General features: G+C 41.9%; 1 protein-coding gene across 2 annotated transcripts in view; it reads left to right on the top strand.

Annotated features, from left to right (window-relative positions):
* Window positions 1-17,092, top strand: part of LOC126163161 (DNA excision repair protein ERCC-6-like) — a 145,286-nt gene that overhangs the window by 109,318 nt on the left and 18,876 nt on the right. For both annotated transcript variants that reach the window (XM_049920099.1, XM_049920100.1), the window contains exons 16-17: window positions 71-241; window positions 12,336-13,086. In XM_049920099.1, the coding sequence (XP_049776056.1) occupies window positions 71-241; window positions 12,336-13,086 (922 nt within the window). The remainder of the gene's footprint in view (window positions 1-70; window positions 242-12,335; window positions 13,087-17,092) is intronic.

Below are 17,092 nucleotides of genomic sequence, written 5' to 3'. Positions count from 1 at the left end.
TTTTCCTTGTTTTATTTTGATTGTTAGCATTATATTCCTCTAAATACTTCTTAATATCTCTTTTGACTAGGTTTACCACCGCCAGATTTTTAAACAGTTCCTTACCAATAAAGTCCTACAGGATCCAAGACAAAGACGATTCTTCAAGTCTAATGATCTGTTTGAACTATTCACACTAAAAGAAACAGATGTAGAAGGGAGTACAGAGACCTCCGCCATCTTTGCTGGCACAGGATCTGAAGTAAGTGGCAATCACAGTAGGGACAATTGTTCTTTATTATCTACAGTAATTATGCAAATTATCTACCAATAGTGGTATAAGTTGTAATTGAGGGCCACAGTGAATCGTAGTAAGGTTATATGGCTCATTGCAGTTTTGTTTAAGATGACTAGCATTGATAGAAAATTTCTTGTATTTAGTTCAGTTCATCACTTTGAAGTTTCTGTGTAAGGAGTGTTATTGGTCACATGTCCCCAATCTCCCATAAATCACCTTGCCCGTTCCCAGTCGAATACCCAAAGCTTATGACTATTTAATTTTAAGACTGCCAGAATCGAGTGTAAGTGGCCATTGTTGAAATTGCCATACTTGAGGCTTGAAGATAATTGCAGATGACTTTGTTTTTAAGATGGTTGTATACACTTATTGCTTGAATGTGCAGTACCATCTGTGTTGCAGAAAAATAGTGATGAACTCTGTGTCAGTAAAATGTTCATTATCTATTAATTCGTGAGAATATGGCAATATTTTACTATGCATGTGCTTGTACCTTAACTTTCTTCCCTTCTGTAAACCATTGCAGCACTTTAGAAAGACCAAAAATTTAACACAAAATGAAGCACTTGGTATTGTCCACATATTCACACTCATTGTCAAATAAAACCTATATTGCTTGTTCAAAATATGCTAGATTCAAGTTACATAATATCTTACACCAGATTTTTTTTCACAAATGTTAGACATTGGAAAACTGTATCAGAACATCCTATTCTTCTGTGCTTCATGTGCGTGGTATGAGTGTCAGTCACATTTGCTGCATCAACCAAGCTAAATTTCTGGTGAACTTCTAGTATAAACAAGACAAAGGCACATTCAGTTTTTATATTCTGGAATAATCACTGTAGCTTCAACAAAGTATAGGTATTCTTTAGAATCTCATTAATAATTCATTTTCAAATACTTCTTTTGTAATATAGTTTATTAGTGCCTACAATTTTTCTTCATGTTTTGAAAATATATTACATGAATATTTGCAGAATTCCTGAGGTTCTGTACACTTTATTACTGAAACACTTTATTCATTCATAAATAATTTAATGAGTAAAGGTAACAATTTGCCAAATAGTAGAGACACTGAATCGTCAAAAGGTGCAGAAACAAGATTGATGACTTTTTAGCTTTTGAATGAATCCCTTAAAAGCTATGAAGCATGTGATCGCGCGTGCGCACACTCTCTCTCTCTCTCTCTCTCTCTCTCTCTCTGTGTGTGTGTGTGTGTGTGTGTGTGTGTGTGTGTGTGTGTCTGACTCACTCCAAAACGTTGTTTATGTGCCTTTCACTGTTCAGCACCTGTACTGTTCAGTGAGTGGTTAGCTTTACTCCGTCAGTTATTTAAATTCTACCAGGACTTTACATTACTCTAGTCATTCATTAATTTATTGTGTTCCATAGATTCCATTGTGAAGGACAATCTTCTGAAACATGGATCCAGTCATGGTGTACATTGGCAGATATAAGTTACTGTTAAATCTGAACACTTTCTTAATTTTGTCACTACATAGCTTTATACAGTTGCTATTTGTAACTGCAAAGTTTTAATTAATGGATCACCAGGAAAGTCAGTGTTTGGGAGTAAAGCTACTGGTCGTCCAATTTTATTCAATGGCAGCTGGGTATTGACAACTGCTAGCTTAATGTCCACTGCTGTTTAAACAGAGACTTGTTTTTAATGAATATTGTTGCTTGCCATGCAGCCGACAAAAATTGTCAGTGCATATGTATTAATATTTTCTTTTACAGGAATGAATTTAGGCTCCTTGTAATATATATATATATGTCCTTTTTTCCCCCTAAGGTAAGTCTTTCCGCTCCTGGGACTGGAATGACTCCTTACCCTCTCCCTTAAAACCCACATCCTTTCGTCTTTCCCTCTCCTTCCCTCGCAGTGTCCGGAGCAAGTATGGTGGGTCTGACACACCGGTGTCAATGTGTTATTTTTTCCATTTCCAGGAGTGTATGTTATGTGGACATGTGTCCGGAAACGCTTACTTTCCATGTTAGAGCTCATTTTATTACTTCTCTTCAAATCACATTAATCATGGAATGGAAACACACAACAACAGAACATACCAGCGTGACTTCAAACACTTTGTTACGGGAAATGTTCAAAATGTCCTCCGTTAGCGAGGATACGTGCATCCACCCTCCGTCGCATAGAATCGCTGATGCAGCCCTGGAGAATGGCGTATTGTGTCACAGCCGTCCACAATACAAGCACCAAGACTCTCTATATTTGGTACTGGGGTTGCGTAGACAAGAGCTTTCAAATGCCCCCATAAATGAAAGTTAAGAGGGTTGAGGTCAGGAGAGCGTGGAGGCAATGGAATTGGTCTGCCTCTACCAATCCATCGGTCACCGAATCTGTTGTTGAGAAGCGTACGAACACTTCGACTGAAATTTGCAGGAGCTCCATCATGCATGAACCACATATTGTGTCGTACTTGTAAAGGCACATGTTCTCTAGCAGCACAGGTAGAGTATCCCGTATGAAATCATGATAACGTGCTCCATTGAGCGTAGGTGGAAAAACATGGGGCCCAATCAAGACATCACCAACAATTCCTGCCCAAACGTTCACAGAAAATCGGTGTTGATGACATGATGGCACAATTGCGTGCAGATTCTCGTCAGCCCACACATGTTGATTGTGAAAATTTACAATTTGATCACGTTGGAATGAAGCCTCATCCGTAAAGAGAACATTTGCACTGAAATGAGGATTGACACATTGTTGGATGAACCATTCGCAGAAGTGTACCCGTGGAGGCCAATCAGCTGCTGATAGTGCCTGCACGACTTACCAAACGAAAGCGCTGGCACGTCGATAGACACACAAACACACACACAAAATTCTAGCTTTCACAACCAACGGTTGCTTCGTCAGGAAAGAGGGAAGGAGAGGGAAAGACGAAAGGATTTGGGTTTTAAGGGAGAGGGTAAGGAGTCATTCCAATCCCAGGAGCGGAAAGACTTACCTTAGGGGGGAAAAAAGGACGGGTATACACTCGCACACACACACATATATCCATCCACACATATACAGACACAAGCAGACATATACAGAGGCAAAGAGTTTGGGCAGAGATGTCAGTCGAGGCGGAAGTGCAGAGGCAAAGATGTTGTTGAATGACAGGTGAGGTATGAGTGGCGGCAACTTGAAATTAGCGGAGATTGCTTATGCAGACATATATCCGGTATATGCGGATGGATATGTGTGTGTGTGTGTGTGTGTGCGAGCGTATACCCGTCATTTTTTCCCCCTAAGGTAAGTCTTTCCGCTCCCGGGATTGGAATGACTCCTTACCCTCTCCCTTAAAACCCAAATTCTTTCGTCTTTCCCTCTCCTTCCCTCTTTCCTGACGAGGCAACCGTTGGTTGCGAAAGCTAGAATTTTGGTGCATATGTTTGTGTTTGTTTGTGTGTCTATCGACCTGCCAGCGCTTTTGTTTGGTAAGTCTCATCATCTTTCTTTTTAAATATATTTTTCCCACATGGAATGTTTCCCTATATATATATATATAAACTTACAAAGTTTGCCATGGTAATCCCATTCCTGATGTCCAGGCGGAGCTTCAAGGAATCCTCAGAACCTTAGGCCCCCTACAAAACCTTTCACCTGACTCCATCAACCTCCTGACCCCACCAACACCCCGCACCCCTACCTTCTACCTTCTTCCCAAAATTCACAAACCCAATCATCCCGGCCGTCCCATTGTAGCTGGTTACCAAGCCCCCACAGAACGCATCTCTGCCTACGTAGATCAACACCTTCAACCCATTACATGCAGTCTCCCATCCTTCATCAAAGACACCAACCACTTTCTCGAACGCCTGGAATCCCTACTCAGTCTCTTACCCCCGGAAACCATCCTTGTAACCATTGATGCCACTTCCTTATACACAAATATTCCGCATGTCCAGGGCCTCGCTGCGATGGAGCACTTCCTTTCACGCCGATCACCTGCCGCCCTACCTAAAACCTCTTTCCTCATTACCTTAGCCAGCTTCATCCTGACCCACAACTTCTTCACTTTTGAAGGCCAGACATACCAACAATTAAAGGGAACAGCCATGGGTACCAGGATGGCCCCCTCGTACGCCAACCTATTCATGGGTCGCTTAGAGGAAGCCTTCTTGGTTACCCAGGCCTGCCAACCCAAAGTTTGGTACAGATTTATTGATGACATTTTCATGATCTGGACTCACAGTGAAGAAGAACTCCAGAATTTCCTCTCCAACCTCAACTCCTTTGGTTCCATCAGATTCACCTGGTCCTACTCTAAATCCCATGCCACTTTCCTTGACGTTGACCTCCACCTGTCCAATGGCCAGCTTCACACGTCCGTCCACATCAAACCCACCAACAAGCAACAGTACCTCCATTATGACAGCTGCCACCCATTCCACATCAAACGGTCCCTTCCCTACAGCCTAGGTCTTCGTGGCAAACGAATCTGCTCCAGTCCGGAATCCTTGAACCATTACACCAACAACCTGAAAACAGCTTTTGCATCCCGTAACTACCCTCCCGACCTGGTACAGAAGCAAATAACCAGAGCCACTTCCTCATCTCCTCAAACCCGGAACCTTCCACAGAAGAACCCCAAAAGTGCCCCACTTGTGACAGGATACTTTCCGGGACTGGATCAGATTCTGAATGTGGCTCTCCAGCAGGGATACGACTTCCTCAAATCCTGCCCTGAAATGAGATCCATCCTTCATGAAATCCTCCCCACTCCACCTAGAGTGTCTTTCCGCCGTCCACCTAACCTTCGTAACCTCTTAGTTCATCCCTATGAAATTCCCAAACCACCTTCCCTACCCTCTGGCTCCTACCCCTGTAACCGCCCCCGGTGTAAAACCTGTCCCATGCACCTTCCCACCACCACCTATTCCAGTCCTGTAACCCGGAAGGTGTACACGATCAAAGGCAGAGCCACGTGTGAAAGCACCCACGTGATTTACCAACTGACCTGCCTACACTGTGAAGCGTTCTATGTGGGAATGACCAGCAACAAACTGTCCATTCGCATGAATGGACACAGGCAGACAGTGTTTGTTGGTAATGAGGATCACCCTGTGGCTAAACATGCCTTGGTGCATGGCCAGCACATCTTGGCACAGTGTTACACCGTCCGGGTTATCTGGATACTTCCCACTAACACCAACCTGTCTGAACTCCGGAGATGGGAACTTGCCCTTCAGCATATCCTCTCTTCTCGCTATCCGCCAGGCCTCAATCTCCGCTAATTTCTAATTTCAATCTGCCGCCGCTCATACCTCACCTGTCTTTCAACATCATCTTTGCCTCTGTACTTCCGTCCCGACTGACATCTCTGCCCAAACTCTTTGCCTTTACAAATGTCTGCTTGTGTCTGTGTATGTGTGGATGGATATGTGTGTGTGTGCGAGTGTATACCTGTCCTTTTTTCCCCCTAAGGTAAGTCTTTCCGCTCCCGGGATTGGAATGACTCCTTACCCTCTCCCTTAAAACCCATATCCTTTTGTCTTTCCTTCTCCTTCCCTCTTTCCTGACGAGGCAACCGTTGGTTGCGAAAGCTAGATTTTTGTGTGTATGTTTGTGTTTGTTTGTGTGTCTATCGACCTGCCAGCGCTTTTGTTTGGTAAGTCTCATCTTTCTTTTTAAATATATATATATATATATATATATATATATATATGGTTATAATAGAAGGAAACATTCCACGAAGGAAAAATATACCTAAAAACAAAGATGATGTGACTTACCAAATGAAAGTGCTGGCAGGTCGACAGACAGACAAACGAACACAAACATACACACAAAATTCAAGCTTTCGCAACAAACTGTTGCCTCATCAAGAAAGAGGGAAGGAGAGGGAAAGACGAAAGGATGTGGGTTTTAAGGGAGAGGGAAAGGAGTCATTCCAGTCCCGGGAGTGGAAAGACTTACCTTAGGGGGAAAAAGGGACGGGTATACACTCGCACACACACACATATCCATCCACACATATACAGACACAAGCAGACATATTTAAAAACCAAGGTTTAATTCTCGTACCAATGAAAATGTGTGTGCAATAATATTAGTGTCAATGACATTGAGAAATAGCTGAAATTGTAGAACTTGGACAAGGCTCAAAGGGCCCAGTGGAATTCCTGGCAGATTTTATACCGAATTTGTAACTAAGTTACCCTCTTGTAACCATAATATACCATAGCTCACTCAAACAAACAAACAGTGCCCAGTGATCAGAAGAAAGCACGGGTCACATCTATCTGCAGGAATGATAGCACAAGTGATTCACAAAACTATCATCCATGATCATTCATATAGATCTACTGCAGAATCTTAGAACATACTTATTTTATTTTATTTGCTCGTCATGTTCCATAGGACCAAATTGAGGAGCAAATCTCCAAGGTTATGGAATGTGTCAGTACATGAAATTACAACTTAAAAGTAATAACAGATAAAAATAAAATGTTTATGAACTCAAAAAAAGTCAAGCCATAAGTTTAAGTAAACGCAAACAACAATACAAAATAAGAATAGGCTTGATTTTTCAAGGGACTCCTCAACAGAATAGAATGAGTGACCCAGGAGGAAACTCTTCAGTTTCGATTTGAAAGCACGTGGATTACTGCTAAGATTTTTAAATTCTTGTGGTAACTTATTGAAAATGGATGCAGCAGTATACTGCACACCTTTCTGCACAAGAGTTAAGGAAGTCCGATCCAAATGCAGGTTGGATTTCTGCTATTAAATGAGTGAAAGCTGCTTATTTTTGGGAATAAGCTAATATTGTTGACAAGAAACGCCAGTAAAGAATATACACACACATCAAAAATGTTTTGCATCAGCCCTGTTCTCAGAACTCCTGAAGATAGACATTGACTGTGGATATTGTATCACAGAAAAGTCCCTTTGACTATTCAGAGATGTCAATAAAACTGCCCAAAGATGTAAACAACCATGCATGAGCAGTGCCTATTATATGGAGGGGGTCCAACAGCTGATCAGTTCCAGCCATTGCACCAGGAAGGAGGTACACAGCTCGTATTGTCTGTAGTTCACCCAGTTCTAGAAGGTCAATACCATGGTTCAGTCGTGTCCGCATTGTTACTTTGTGCCAGGAAGAGCTCTCAGCAAGGCAAGTGTCTAAGCGTCACGGAGTGAACCAAAGCGATGTTGTTTGGATGTGGAGGAGGTACAGACAGACTGGAACTGCCAATAACATGCCTTGCTCAGGCTGCCCAAGGGCTACTACTGCAATGGATGACCGCTACCTACGGATTATGGCTTGGAGGAACCCTGACAGCACCATGTTGAATAATGCTTTTCGTACAGTCACAGGATGTCGTGTTATGACTCATAATGTACGCAATAGGCTGTGTAATGTACAGCTTCACTTGCGACATCCGTGGCGAGGTCCATCTTTGCAACCACGACACCATGCAGCACAGTAAAGATGAGCCCAACAACATGCTGAACAGACTGCTGAAGATTGGCATTGCGTTCTCTTCACCGACGAGTGTCGCATATGCCTTCAACCAGACAATCGTCGGAGATATGCTTGAAGGCAACCTGGTCAGTCTGAATGCCTTAGACACACAGTCCAGCGAGTGCAGAAAGGTGGAGGTTTCCTGCTGTTTTGGGGTGGCATTGTGTGGGGCCAGTGTATGCCGCTGGTGGTCATGGAAGGCACCGTAATGTCTGTATGATAACATGAATGGCATCCTCCTACTGATAGTGCAACCATATCAGCAGCATATGGCTAGGCATTCATCTTCATGGACGACAACTCGCAGCCCCATCATGCACATCTTGTGAGTGACTTCCTTCAGGATAATGACATCGCTCAACTAGAGTGGCCAGCATGTTCTCCAGACATGAAACCTATCGAACATGCCTGGGATAGATTGAAAAGGGCTGTTTATGGACAACATGACCCACCAACCACTCTGAGGGATCTACTCTGAATCGCCGTTGAGGAGTGTGACTGTCTGGACCAACAGTGCCTTGATGAACTTGTGGATAGTAGGCAACAATGAATACAGGCATGCATCTCAATGCAAGAGGATGTGCTACTGGGTAATAGAGGTACCGGTGTGTACAGTATTCTGGACCACCAGCTATGAAGGTCTCAGTGTATGGTGGTACAACATGCAATGTGTGGTTTTCATGAGTAATAAAAAGGGCGGAAATTATGCTTCTGTTGATCTCTATTCCAATTTTCTGTACAGGTTCCGGAACTCTGAGGGCCGAGGTGATGCAAAACTTTTTTTGGTGTATGTATATTAAGAGGCCAATGTCAAAATACCCAGTCCACTGAACAGTGGCCGATAAGAGGTTCATGAACTTACACCACTTATTGCCCGAACCACCCGTTTCTGAGCCAAAAATATCCTTTCAGAATGGTAGGTGTTACAATATAATACCTTATGACATAAGCAAATGCAAACAAGCAAAGTAGATTAATTTTCATGCCGAACGATCACTTACTTCAGATACTGTTCTAGTAGTAAAAATGGCAGTATTACGTCTTTGAACAAGATCCTGAACGTGGGCTTTCCACGGCAGTTTACTATCTGTCTGAACACCTACAAATTTGAACTGTTCAGTTTCACTAATCATATGCCCATTCTGTAAAATTAAAACATTGGGTGTTGTTGAATTGTGTATAAGAAATTGTAAGAACTGTGTCTTACTGTGATTTAGCATTAGTTTATTTTCTACAAGCCATGAACTTATGTCATGAACTGCATTATGTGAAACCAAGCCAATGTTGCATAAAACATTCTTTACTACCAAACTAGTGTCATCAGCAAACAGAAATATTTTAGAGTTACCCATAATACTTGAGGGCATATCGTTTATATAAATAAGGAACAGGTGTGGCCCCAACACTGATCACTGGGGCACCCCCCATTTGACCGTACCCCACTCAGACCCCACCTCACAGCCATTCCCAATACTGTGAATAATGACCTTTTGCTATCTGTTGTTAAAGTAAGAGGTGAACCAATTGTGAGCTACTCCCCATATTCTGTAATGGTCCAACTTCTGGAGCAATATTTTGTGATCAACATAATCAATTGCCTTCGTTAAATCAAAAAATATGTCTAGCGTTCAAAACCTTTTGTTTAATCCATCCAGTACCTTACAGAGAAAAACGAATACAGCATTTGATAGCAAATTATGTGATATAAAATGATCCATAATTCTTACATACACAGCCTTTTCAATAACCTTAGCAAACATTGGCGGCATAGAAATAGGTCTAAAATTGTCCACATATCCCTTGCTCCCTTTTTATAAAGTGGCTCTACTACTGAGTACTTTAATTGTTCAGGAAACTGACCATTCGTAAAGGAAAAATCACAAATGTGGCTAAGTACAGGGCTAACATGTGCAGCCCATTACTTTAATATTTTGCTAGGCACTCCATCATATTCATGAGAGTCCTTAGTCTTCAGTGATTTAATTATTGACCCAATCTCCCCCTTGTCTGTATCGCAGAGGAGTATTTCAGACACCGATCTCGGAAAGGCATTTGCCAAGAGATTTATAAGATTCCCTGTAGAAACTAAATTTTTTATTTCATTCACCAGCAATGCTCAGAAAATGATTGTTAAGTACTGTACATATATCTGATTTACCAGTAACAGAAATATTTCTACTACGAACTGATTTTACATCATCAATCTTGTGCTGCTGACCAGACACTTCCTTTACAACTGACCATATGGTTTTAATTTCATCCTGTAATGGGCTACTGTAGCTTGATTGTGACTACTTCTAACATTTTGATATATATCCCAATTTGGTTGCCTTTTACTGCTAGTACCCCGTTTAGAACATTCTAATGGAAAGCAACCCTCAAAGAGCATGAAAAATTTGTTAAGGAAAGCATTATATTTGTCATCAATGTTATTGGCACTATAAACATCCTGCAACTCTTGTTCCTTGACAGGGTTTAAAAAAATCTCTATTGCCATTTGATTAACTTTCCTACATAGTTTGTAATTATATGTGACTTTTTTTTAGTACAGAAGCCTTTTAGTGTTAAAATTTGTGCATCAATGTCTGAAAGACCATTCAGCCTTTTACTAACAGAATGCCCATCTAGTGATGAATGAATAAAAATATTCGCTATGGCTGTGCTACTGTTCCCCTGCACCTTAGTTGGAAGAAACACTGTCTGCATCATATCATATGAATTTAGGAGGTCTACCAACATCCTTTTTCTTGCACCATCATATAAAAATTTTATATTGAAGTCACCACCTAAAACTAATTTCTAGTACTTCCTACAATGTGAATCAAGAACCCTCTCTAGCTTGAGCAGAAATCCTCTGAAGTCGGAGTTAGGAGATCTATAAACAACAACAATTAGAAGTTTAGTTCCACTAAATTCAATTGCACTTGCACTCAAATATTTGTTCAGTGCAGTGCCGTGATAACGTCTATGGACTCAAATGGAATACTGTTTTTTACTTACATAACTACTCCCCCACCCCGCAAGGAACTCCTTGAAAGGCAGCCAGCTAATCTGTAACCTGGTAAAGGAAGTCTCTGAATTGTCAAATTATTTAAGTGGTGCTCTGACATACCAATAATTCCAGAGTCAACATGTATAAGCAGTTCAGTAACTATCTCTAAGACGTCTTATATTTTGATGAAATATGCCAATTCCTTCTCTACATGGAAGCATGATGTCCTCTGAAGGCGATTCCTTTGTTGGGGGGACTTTCTTTGAGCAGGTTTACCTTTCAGCTAACTTCAATCCAAAAAAAGGTGCAGCTCTAACATCAACTACTACAGGAATTTTTCTCACCTTTCCATACCTATTGAGGTATGACCTCAAACATAATAAGGAACTCAAACAAAGTTACCTCCATTATGCCACCCAATACGAATTCTGAAAATATTGTTATCATGAGAATGTAACTCTTGCTGGAAGTTGTAAATAAAATTAGTCAGTTGGATACAATATTTCTTTATGCATATTAAAAGTATGATTATGTGAGGTAGTCAAATGATTTTTTTTTCCTGAATTGATGATTTCTTCATGGAAATAACTTCAGGTATGCCCCCAGGAAGTGTGCTGTGATTCTTACTATTATGTGGCAGACAGTATTACTTGTAACGTCAGATTTTTGCAGAAGGGTGCAGTTATCTGTAATGAAGTACTATCTGAAAAAAGCTGCACAAATATAGCTGCACAAATACCCAATCAGATGAAATTTCAAAGTGTTCCAAAGGCTGGCAGTTTTCCTTAAAGGTTCATAAATGTTCGATGAGTTCTTCAGAAAAGCACAGCATCCTGTGACCACAAAATCAACAAATCACAACTGGTATTAGTCAACTAATACAAATACAATTTGTGGGAATTTGAATTGGGATGATCATCACATAGGCTCAAGTGTAGCTAAAGACTGACATGCTTCGGACCATTGTTAAAATATGAGGAAAATGCAGTCAGTGTACAGAAGTGATTACTTACAGGACACATATGCATCCATCTTAGAATATTGCTCAAGTATGTGCCACTCTTACCAAATAGAATAATTGAGGCTGTTGAATGTAAACAAAGGAGGGCAACATTAATGATTACAGGTGTTGTGTTGTCGTCATCGTCTCCCCTGCCCCCCGCCTGTCTTCTTGCTGGAGAGTGTCACAGAAGTGCTGATAAACTGTAACTGGCAAACACCTCAAGATAAGATGCCATCTACCTTGCAGATGTTTACTTGCTTAGTATCAAGAACTAGTATTAAGTGAGGAATCTAGGAATATACTAAATATTCCTATTTACCACTCCCTTACCCATTGATAGTCTGGTAAAATCGGAAGTACCATCTGCCATGCAATTCATAATGGTTCACAGATAGATATTGATTCAGGCAAATTATTATGAATCAGGAAATAATTTTGCTGTGCATATATTTTCACCAAGTATGTGTGTTAGGGGAGGAGGGGTTATTGTTTAAGTAAGGTTTATGGGTTGTTATGACTTTCAAATTAATGTGTAAGTTAGTTACACCACGAATTAATTTATTGTTTTAATTTCAGGTGAAAGTCAACTTAAAGAAGGATAAGAAGATACTGAATCACAAAATGCAGAAATACAGTGACAGTGTGGTTCCCAGAAAGCCAGGAGATTATCATAAAAGTGATTTGTCAGTCCCACTTTCTCAGTCCAAGTTAAATTATATGAAAGAATTAGCCCAGAAACTAAGCAAAAAGATAGGGAGCTCCGCTGGAACAAACTTTGGTGGAACTCCCACTAGTCCTGGTGCCAGTAAAGAACAGAGTGAAAAAGAATCACAGATTAAAAAAGCATCTGACACTAAAAATACATCACAACTACTGCAGAATAATCAAAAAGATAATGACAGCAGTACATTTTCCAGTTTGGGTGAGAAAGACCAGGATGAAGTAGTTATCAGTAAACAAGTTGAGCTGGAAAAAACCAAATTTGAAAAAGGACATTCTAGTAAGATGGAAGATTCATGTACGCAGAATCAGGATGATAACATAAATAGATTAAAGGAAGAGGGGACTGATAGAAAAATAGTTATAAATGTTGATGCAGAGCACTCTTCTAGCAAAATAAAAGAGAAAGCAATGAAACACAAGAGAGAAGAATCACAGAAGAAACACAAACACAAGCATAAAAAGAAACATTCAGATGTATTTGAAGGAGAAAGAGTTCCACATCTTGTTGGTCAAGGTGAAACAAAACCATCAACACCCTCTGATGAAGAAGATACTCATGCTCAACAAGATGATTATGTGCTGAAACAACTCTTCAAAAAGTCAGGTACATCTGCTTTTTATACATTTGAAATAGTATGAAAAAGAATTCCATTTTTGTTTGAAAACTTGTTGCGAATTCTGGGCTGTTTCGTAGTCACATATTTATTGTTATTCTGAATTCTTTCTGAACATTCTAATTTAATTAACATAACACATAGTAGGCACATGACATGGAAGGCAGTTATGTAATTGGATCAGAGTCGAATTGGGAATCATTCTAGCAGTGATATAGGCCAAAAATGGGGAAACCTGCTGACATTAGTGATGTCAACAAAGAGCAGGTTGTTATGGCCCAGCACATGGGAACGAATGTCTCGGAAACAGTGGAACTGGTCAGATGGTCGCATGCTACTACCACCGAGTGTGGTTGAAAGAATGAATCCATGAGTAGGCAACAAGGTGTTGGACATCCACACTTGACCACAGAATGTGGTCAGAGGCCTGCCTGCTCTACAAAACACTACGTGTGGTGCAGGCATAAGTGTCACAAAGCACACTGTCCTGTTCACACTACTGAATGTGGGGCTCTGCAGCAGACGACCCTAACATGTTGCCAGGTTCCTGATATTGTCAGTTATGATGGCAGTGAGCGACTGTGGATCAGTGGAAATATGCTGCCTAGTCAGATGAATTTTTATATTTCTTGTTATGTCCAGATACACCACCATCCAGGCTCTCAGCTGCTCGGCACAGCATCACATACGCACACTGGTGGGGGAAGTACATGCTGTGGCCTTGACGTTCAGCTGTAGTATAGATCAAACACACTGTGACAGCTGTCAACTATGTGAACATTATTATTCACCATCTGTATTCCTTCATGCTTGATATGTTCCTTGATAGCAATGACATCTTCCAATAGGATAACTGTGCTTGTGACAAGGCCAGGAGGAGTGTGCTTTGTCAATGACCCCTTTTTGCAAGAGGGTCTCAAAAATTGTCACTTCAGATGTTTATGAACTTCCCTTCACTTTTTGGGTACAACTTTTTAGTCCCAGAATATGCAATGAGGGTAGCCAACAGTATTGTCGCAATTTATGTATTGGTTACTGTCCAGCTATCAGAAATCTTAGGTTTGCCTTGTGTTCATCTATCTTTTAAGGTAAGTCATAGGGTCAGTATTGCCATGCGTGTTTCTACATTTCTCCAGAATCCAAACTGACCTTCCCCAAGGTCGGCTTTTACCAGTTTCTCCATTCTTACGTAAAGAATTTGTTTAGCATTTTGCAACCATTACTTATTAAACTGACAATTCAGTAATATTCATACCTGTCAGCACATGCTTTGTGTGGAATTGGAATGATTACATCACTTTTGAAATCGAGGGTATTTCACCTGTCTCATATATCTTGCAAACCAGGCGGAAGTGTTTTGTCATGGCTGCCTCTCCCAAGACTGTCAGTAGTTCTGACAGAATTATGTCTACTCCCAGGTTCTTGTTTCGACTCAGGCTGTTCTGTGCTCTGTCAAATTATTCTCACAGAATCAAACAGTGGAAAATCCAGGATTGAATGTAACAATATTATGAGAAGGAAAGTTGCTACTCACCATATAGCGGAGATGCTGAGTCACAGATAGGCACAACAAGAAGACTCTCACAATTAAAGCTTTCGGCTTTGTCAACAAGCTTAAGGCCTTTGTCAACAATAGACAGACACACGCATGCCCCCCAACCCATACACACACATGCACATGCAAACACAACTCACAAGACGACTGCAGTCTCAGGCAACTGAAACCACACTGTGACAGCACTGGGTGGGGGTAAGGAGGAGGCTGGAGCAGGGAGGGGTAGTATGGTGGGGGTGGCGAACAGTGAAGTGTGTATTGCTGGAATGGGGAAAGGGAAGGGGGCGGGATAGGTGAGGAAAGTGACTAATGAAGGTTGAGGCCAGGAGGTTTATGGGAATGTAGGATATATTGCAGGGTAAGTTCCCACCTGCACAATTCAGAAAAGTTGGTGTTGGTGGGAAGGATCCATATGGCACAGGCTGTGAAGCAGTCATTAAAATGAAGGATATCATGTTTGGCAGTATATTCAGCGACAGGGTGGCCCACTTGTTTCTTGGCCATAGTTTGTCGGTGGCCATTCCTGGGGACAGACAGCTTGTTGGTTGTCATGCCTGTATAGAATGCAGCACAGTGGTTGCAGCTTAGCTTGTAAATCACATGACTGGTTTCACAGGTAGTCCTGCCTTTGATGGGATAGGTGATGTTAGTGACTGGATGGGAGTAGGTGGTGGTGGTGGTGGTGGTGGTGGTGGTGGTGGTGGTTGTGGGAGGACGTGTGGGACAGGTCTTGATCGAGGTATATTACAGGGGTATGAGCGAAGAGGTAAGGCATTGGCAGCAGGGGTTGTGTAAGGATGGACGAGTATATTGCATAGGTTTGGTGGATGTTGGAATAACACTGTGGAAGGGGTGGGAAGGATAGTGGTAGAATGTTTCTCATTTCAAGGCACGACAAGAGGTATTTGAAACCCTGGCGGAGAATGTACGAGGTGCATTCAAGTTCTAAGGCCTCCGATTTTTTTTCTAATTAACTACTCACCCGAAATCGATGAAACTGGCGTTACTTCTCGACGTAATCGCCCTGCAGACGTACACATTTTTCACAACGCTGACGCCATGATTCCATGGCAGCGGCAAAGGCTTCTTTAGGAGTCTGTTTTGACCACTGGAAAATCGCTGAGGCAATAGCAGCACGGCTTGTGAATGTGCGGCCACGAAGAGTGTCTTTCATTGTTGGAAAAAGCCAAGTCACTAGGAGCCAGGTCAGGTGAGTAGGGAGCATGAGGAATCACTTCAAAGTTGTTATCGTGAAGAAACTGTTGTGTAACGTTAGCTCGATGTGCGGGTGCGTTGTCTTGGTGAAACAGCACACGCGCAGCCCTTCCCGGACGTTTTTGTTGCAGTGCAGGAAGGAATTTGTTCTTCAAAACATTTTCGTAGGATGCACCTGTTACCGTAGTGCCCTTTGGAACCCAATGGGTACGTATTACGCCCTCGCTGTCCCAGAACATGGACACCATCATTTTTTCAGCACTGGCGGTTACCCGAAATTTTTTTGGTGGCGGTGAATCTGTGTGCTTCCATTGAGCTGACTGGCGCTTTGTTTCTTTATTGAAAAATGGCATCCACGTCTCATCCATTGTCACAACCGATGAAAAGAAAGTCCCATTCATGCTGTCGGTGCGCGTCAACATTGCTTGGCAACATGCCACACGGGCAGCCATGTGGTCGCCCGTGAGCATTCGTGGCACCCACCTGGATGACACTTTTCGCATTTTCAGGTCATCATGCAGGACTGTGTGCACAGAACCCACAGAAATGCCAACTCTGGAGGCGATCTGTTCAACAGTCATTCGGCGATCCCCCAAAACAATTCTCTCCACTTTCTTGATCATGTCGTCAGACCGGCTTGTGCGAGCCCGAGGTTGTTTCGGTTTGTTGTCACACGATGTTCTGCCTTCATTAAATTGTCGCAACCACGAATGCACTTTCGACACGTCCATAACTCCATCACCACATGTCTCCTTCAACTGTCGATGAATTTTAATTGGTTTCACACCAAGCAAATTCAGAAAACGAATGATTGCACGCTGTTCAAGTAAGGAAAATGTCGCCATTTTAAGTATTTAAAACAGTTCTCATTCTCGCCGCTGGCGGTAAAATTCCATCTGCCGTACGGTGCTGCCATCTCTGGGACGTATTGACAATGAACGTGGCCTCATTTTAAAACAATGAGCATGTTTCTATCTCTTTCCAGTCCGGAGAAAAAAAATCGGAGGCCTTAGAACTTGAATGCACCTCGTAATTCAGTTGCTCCAATCATGGATGGTACGGAGTTACGAGGGGAATGCTCCTGTGTGGCCGGACATTGGGACTTTGGGAGGTGGTGGGAGACTGGAAAGATAAGGCACAGAAGATTTGTTTTTGTACAAGGTTGGGAGGATAATTACGCTCAGCGAAGGCTTCAATGAGACCCTCAGTATATTTTGAGAGGGACT

The sequence above is a fragment of the Schistocerca cancellata genome, chromosome 2 (genome assembly GCF_023864275.1).
Source record: "Schistocerca cancellata isolate TAMUIC-IGC-003103 chromosome 2, iqSchCanc2.1, whole genome shotgun sequence".
Lineage (NCBI taxonomy): Eukaryota > Metazoa > Arthropoda > Insecta > Orthoptera > Acrididae > Schistocerca > Schistocerca cancellata.
The sequence above is the reverse complement of the archived record's forward strand: the minus strand, read 5'-3'. Positions and strand labels throughout refer to the sequence as shown.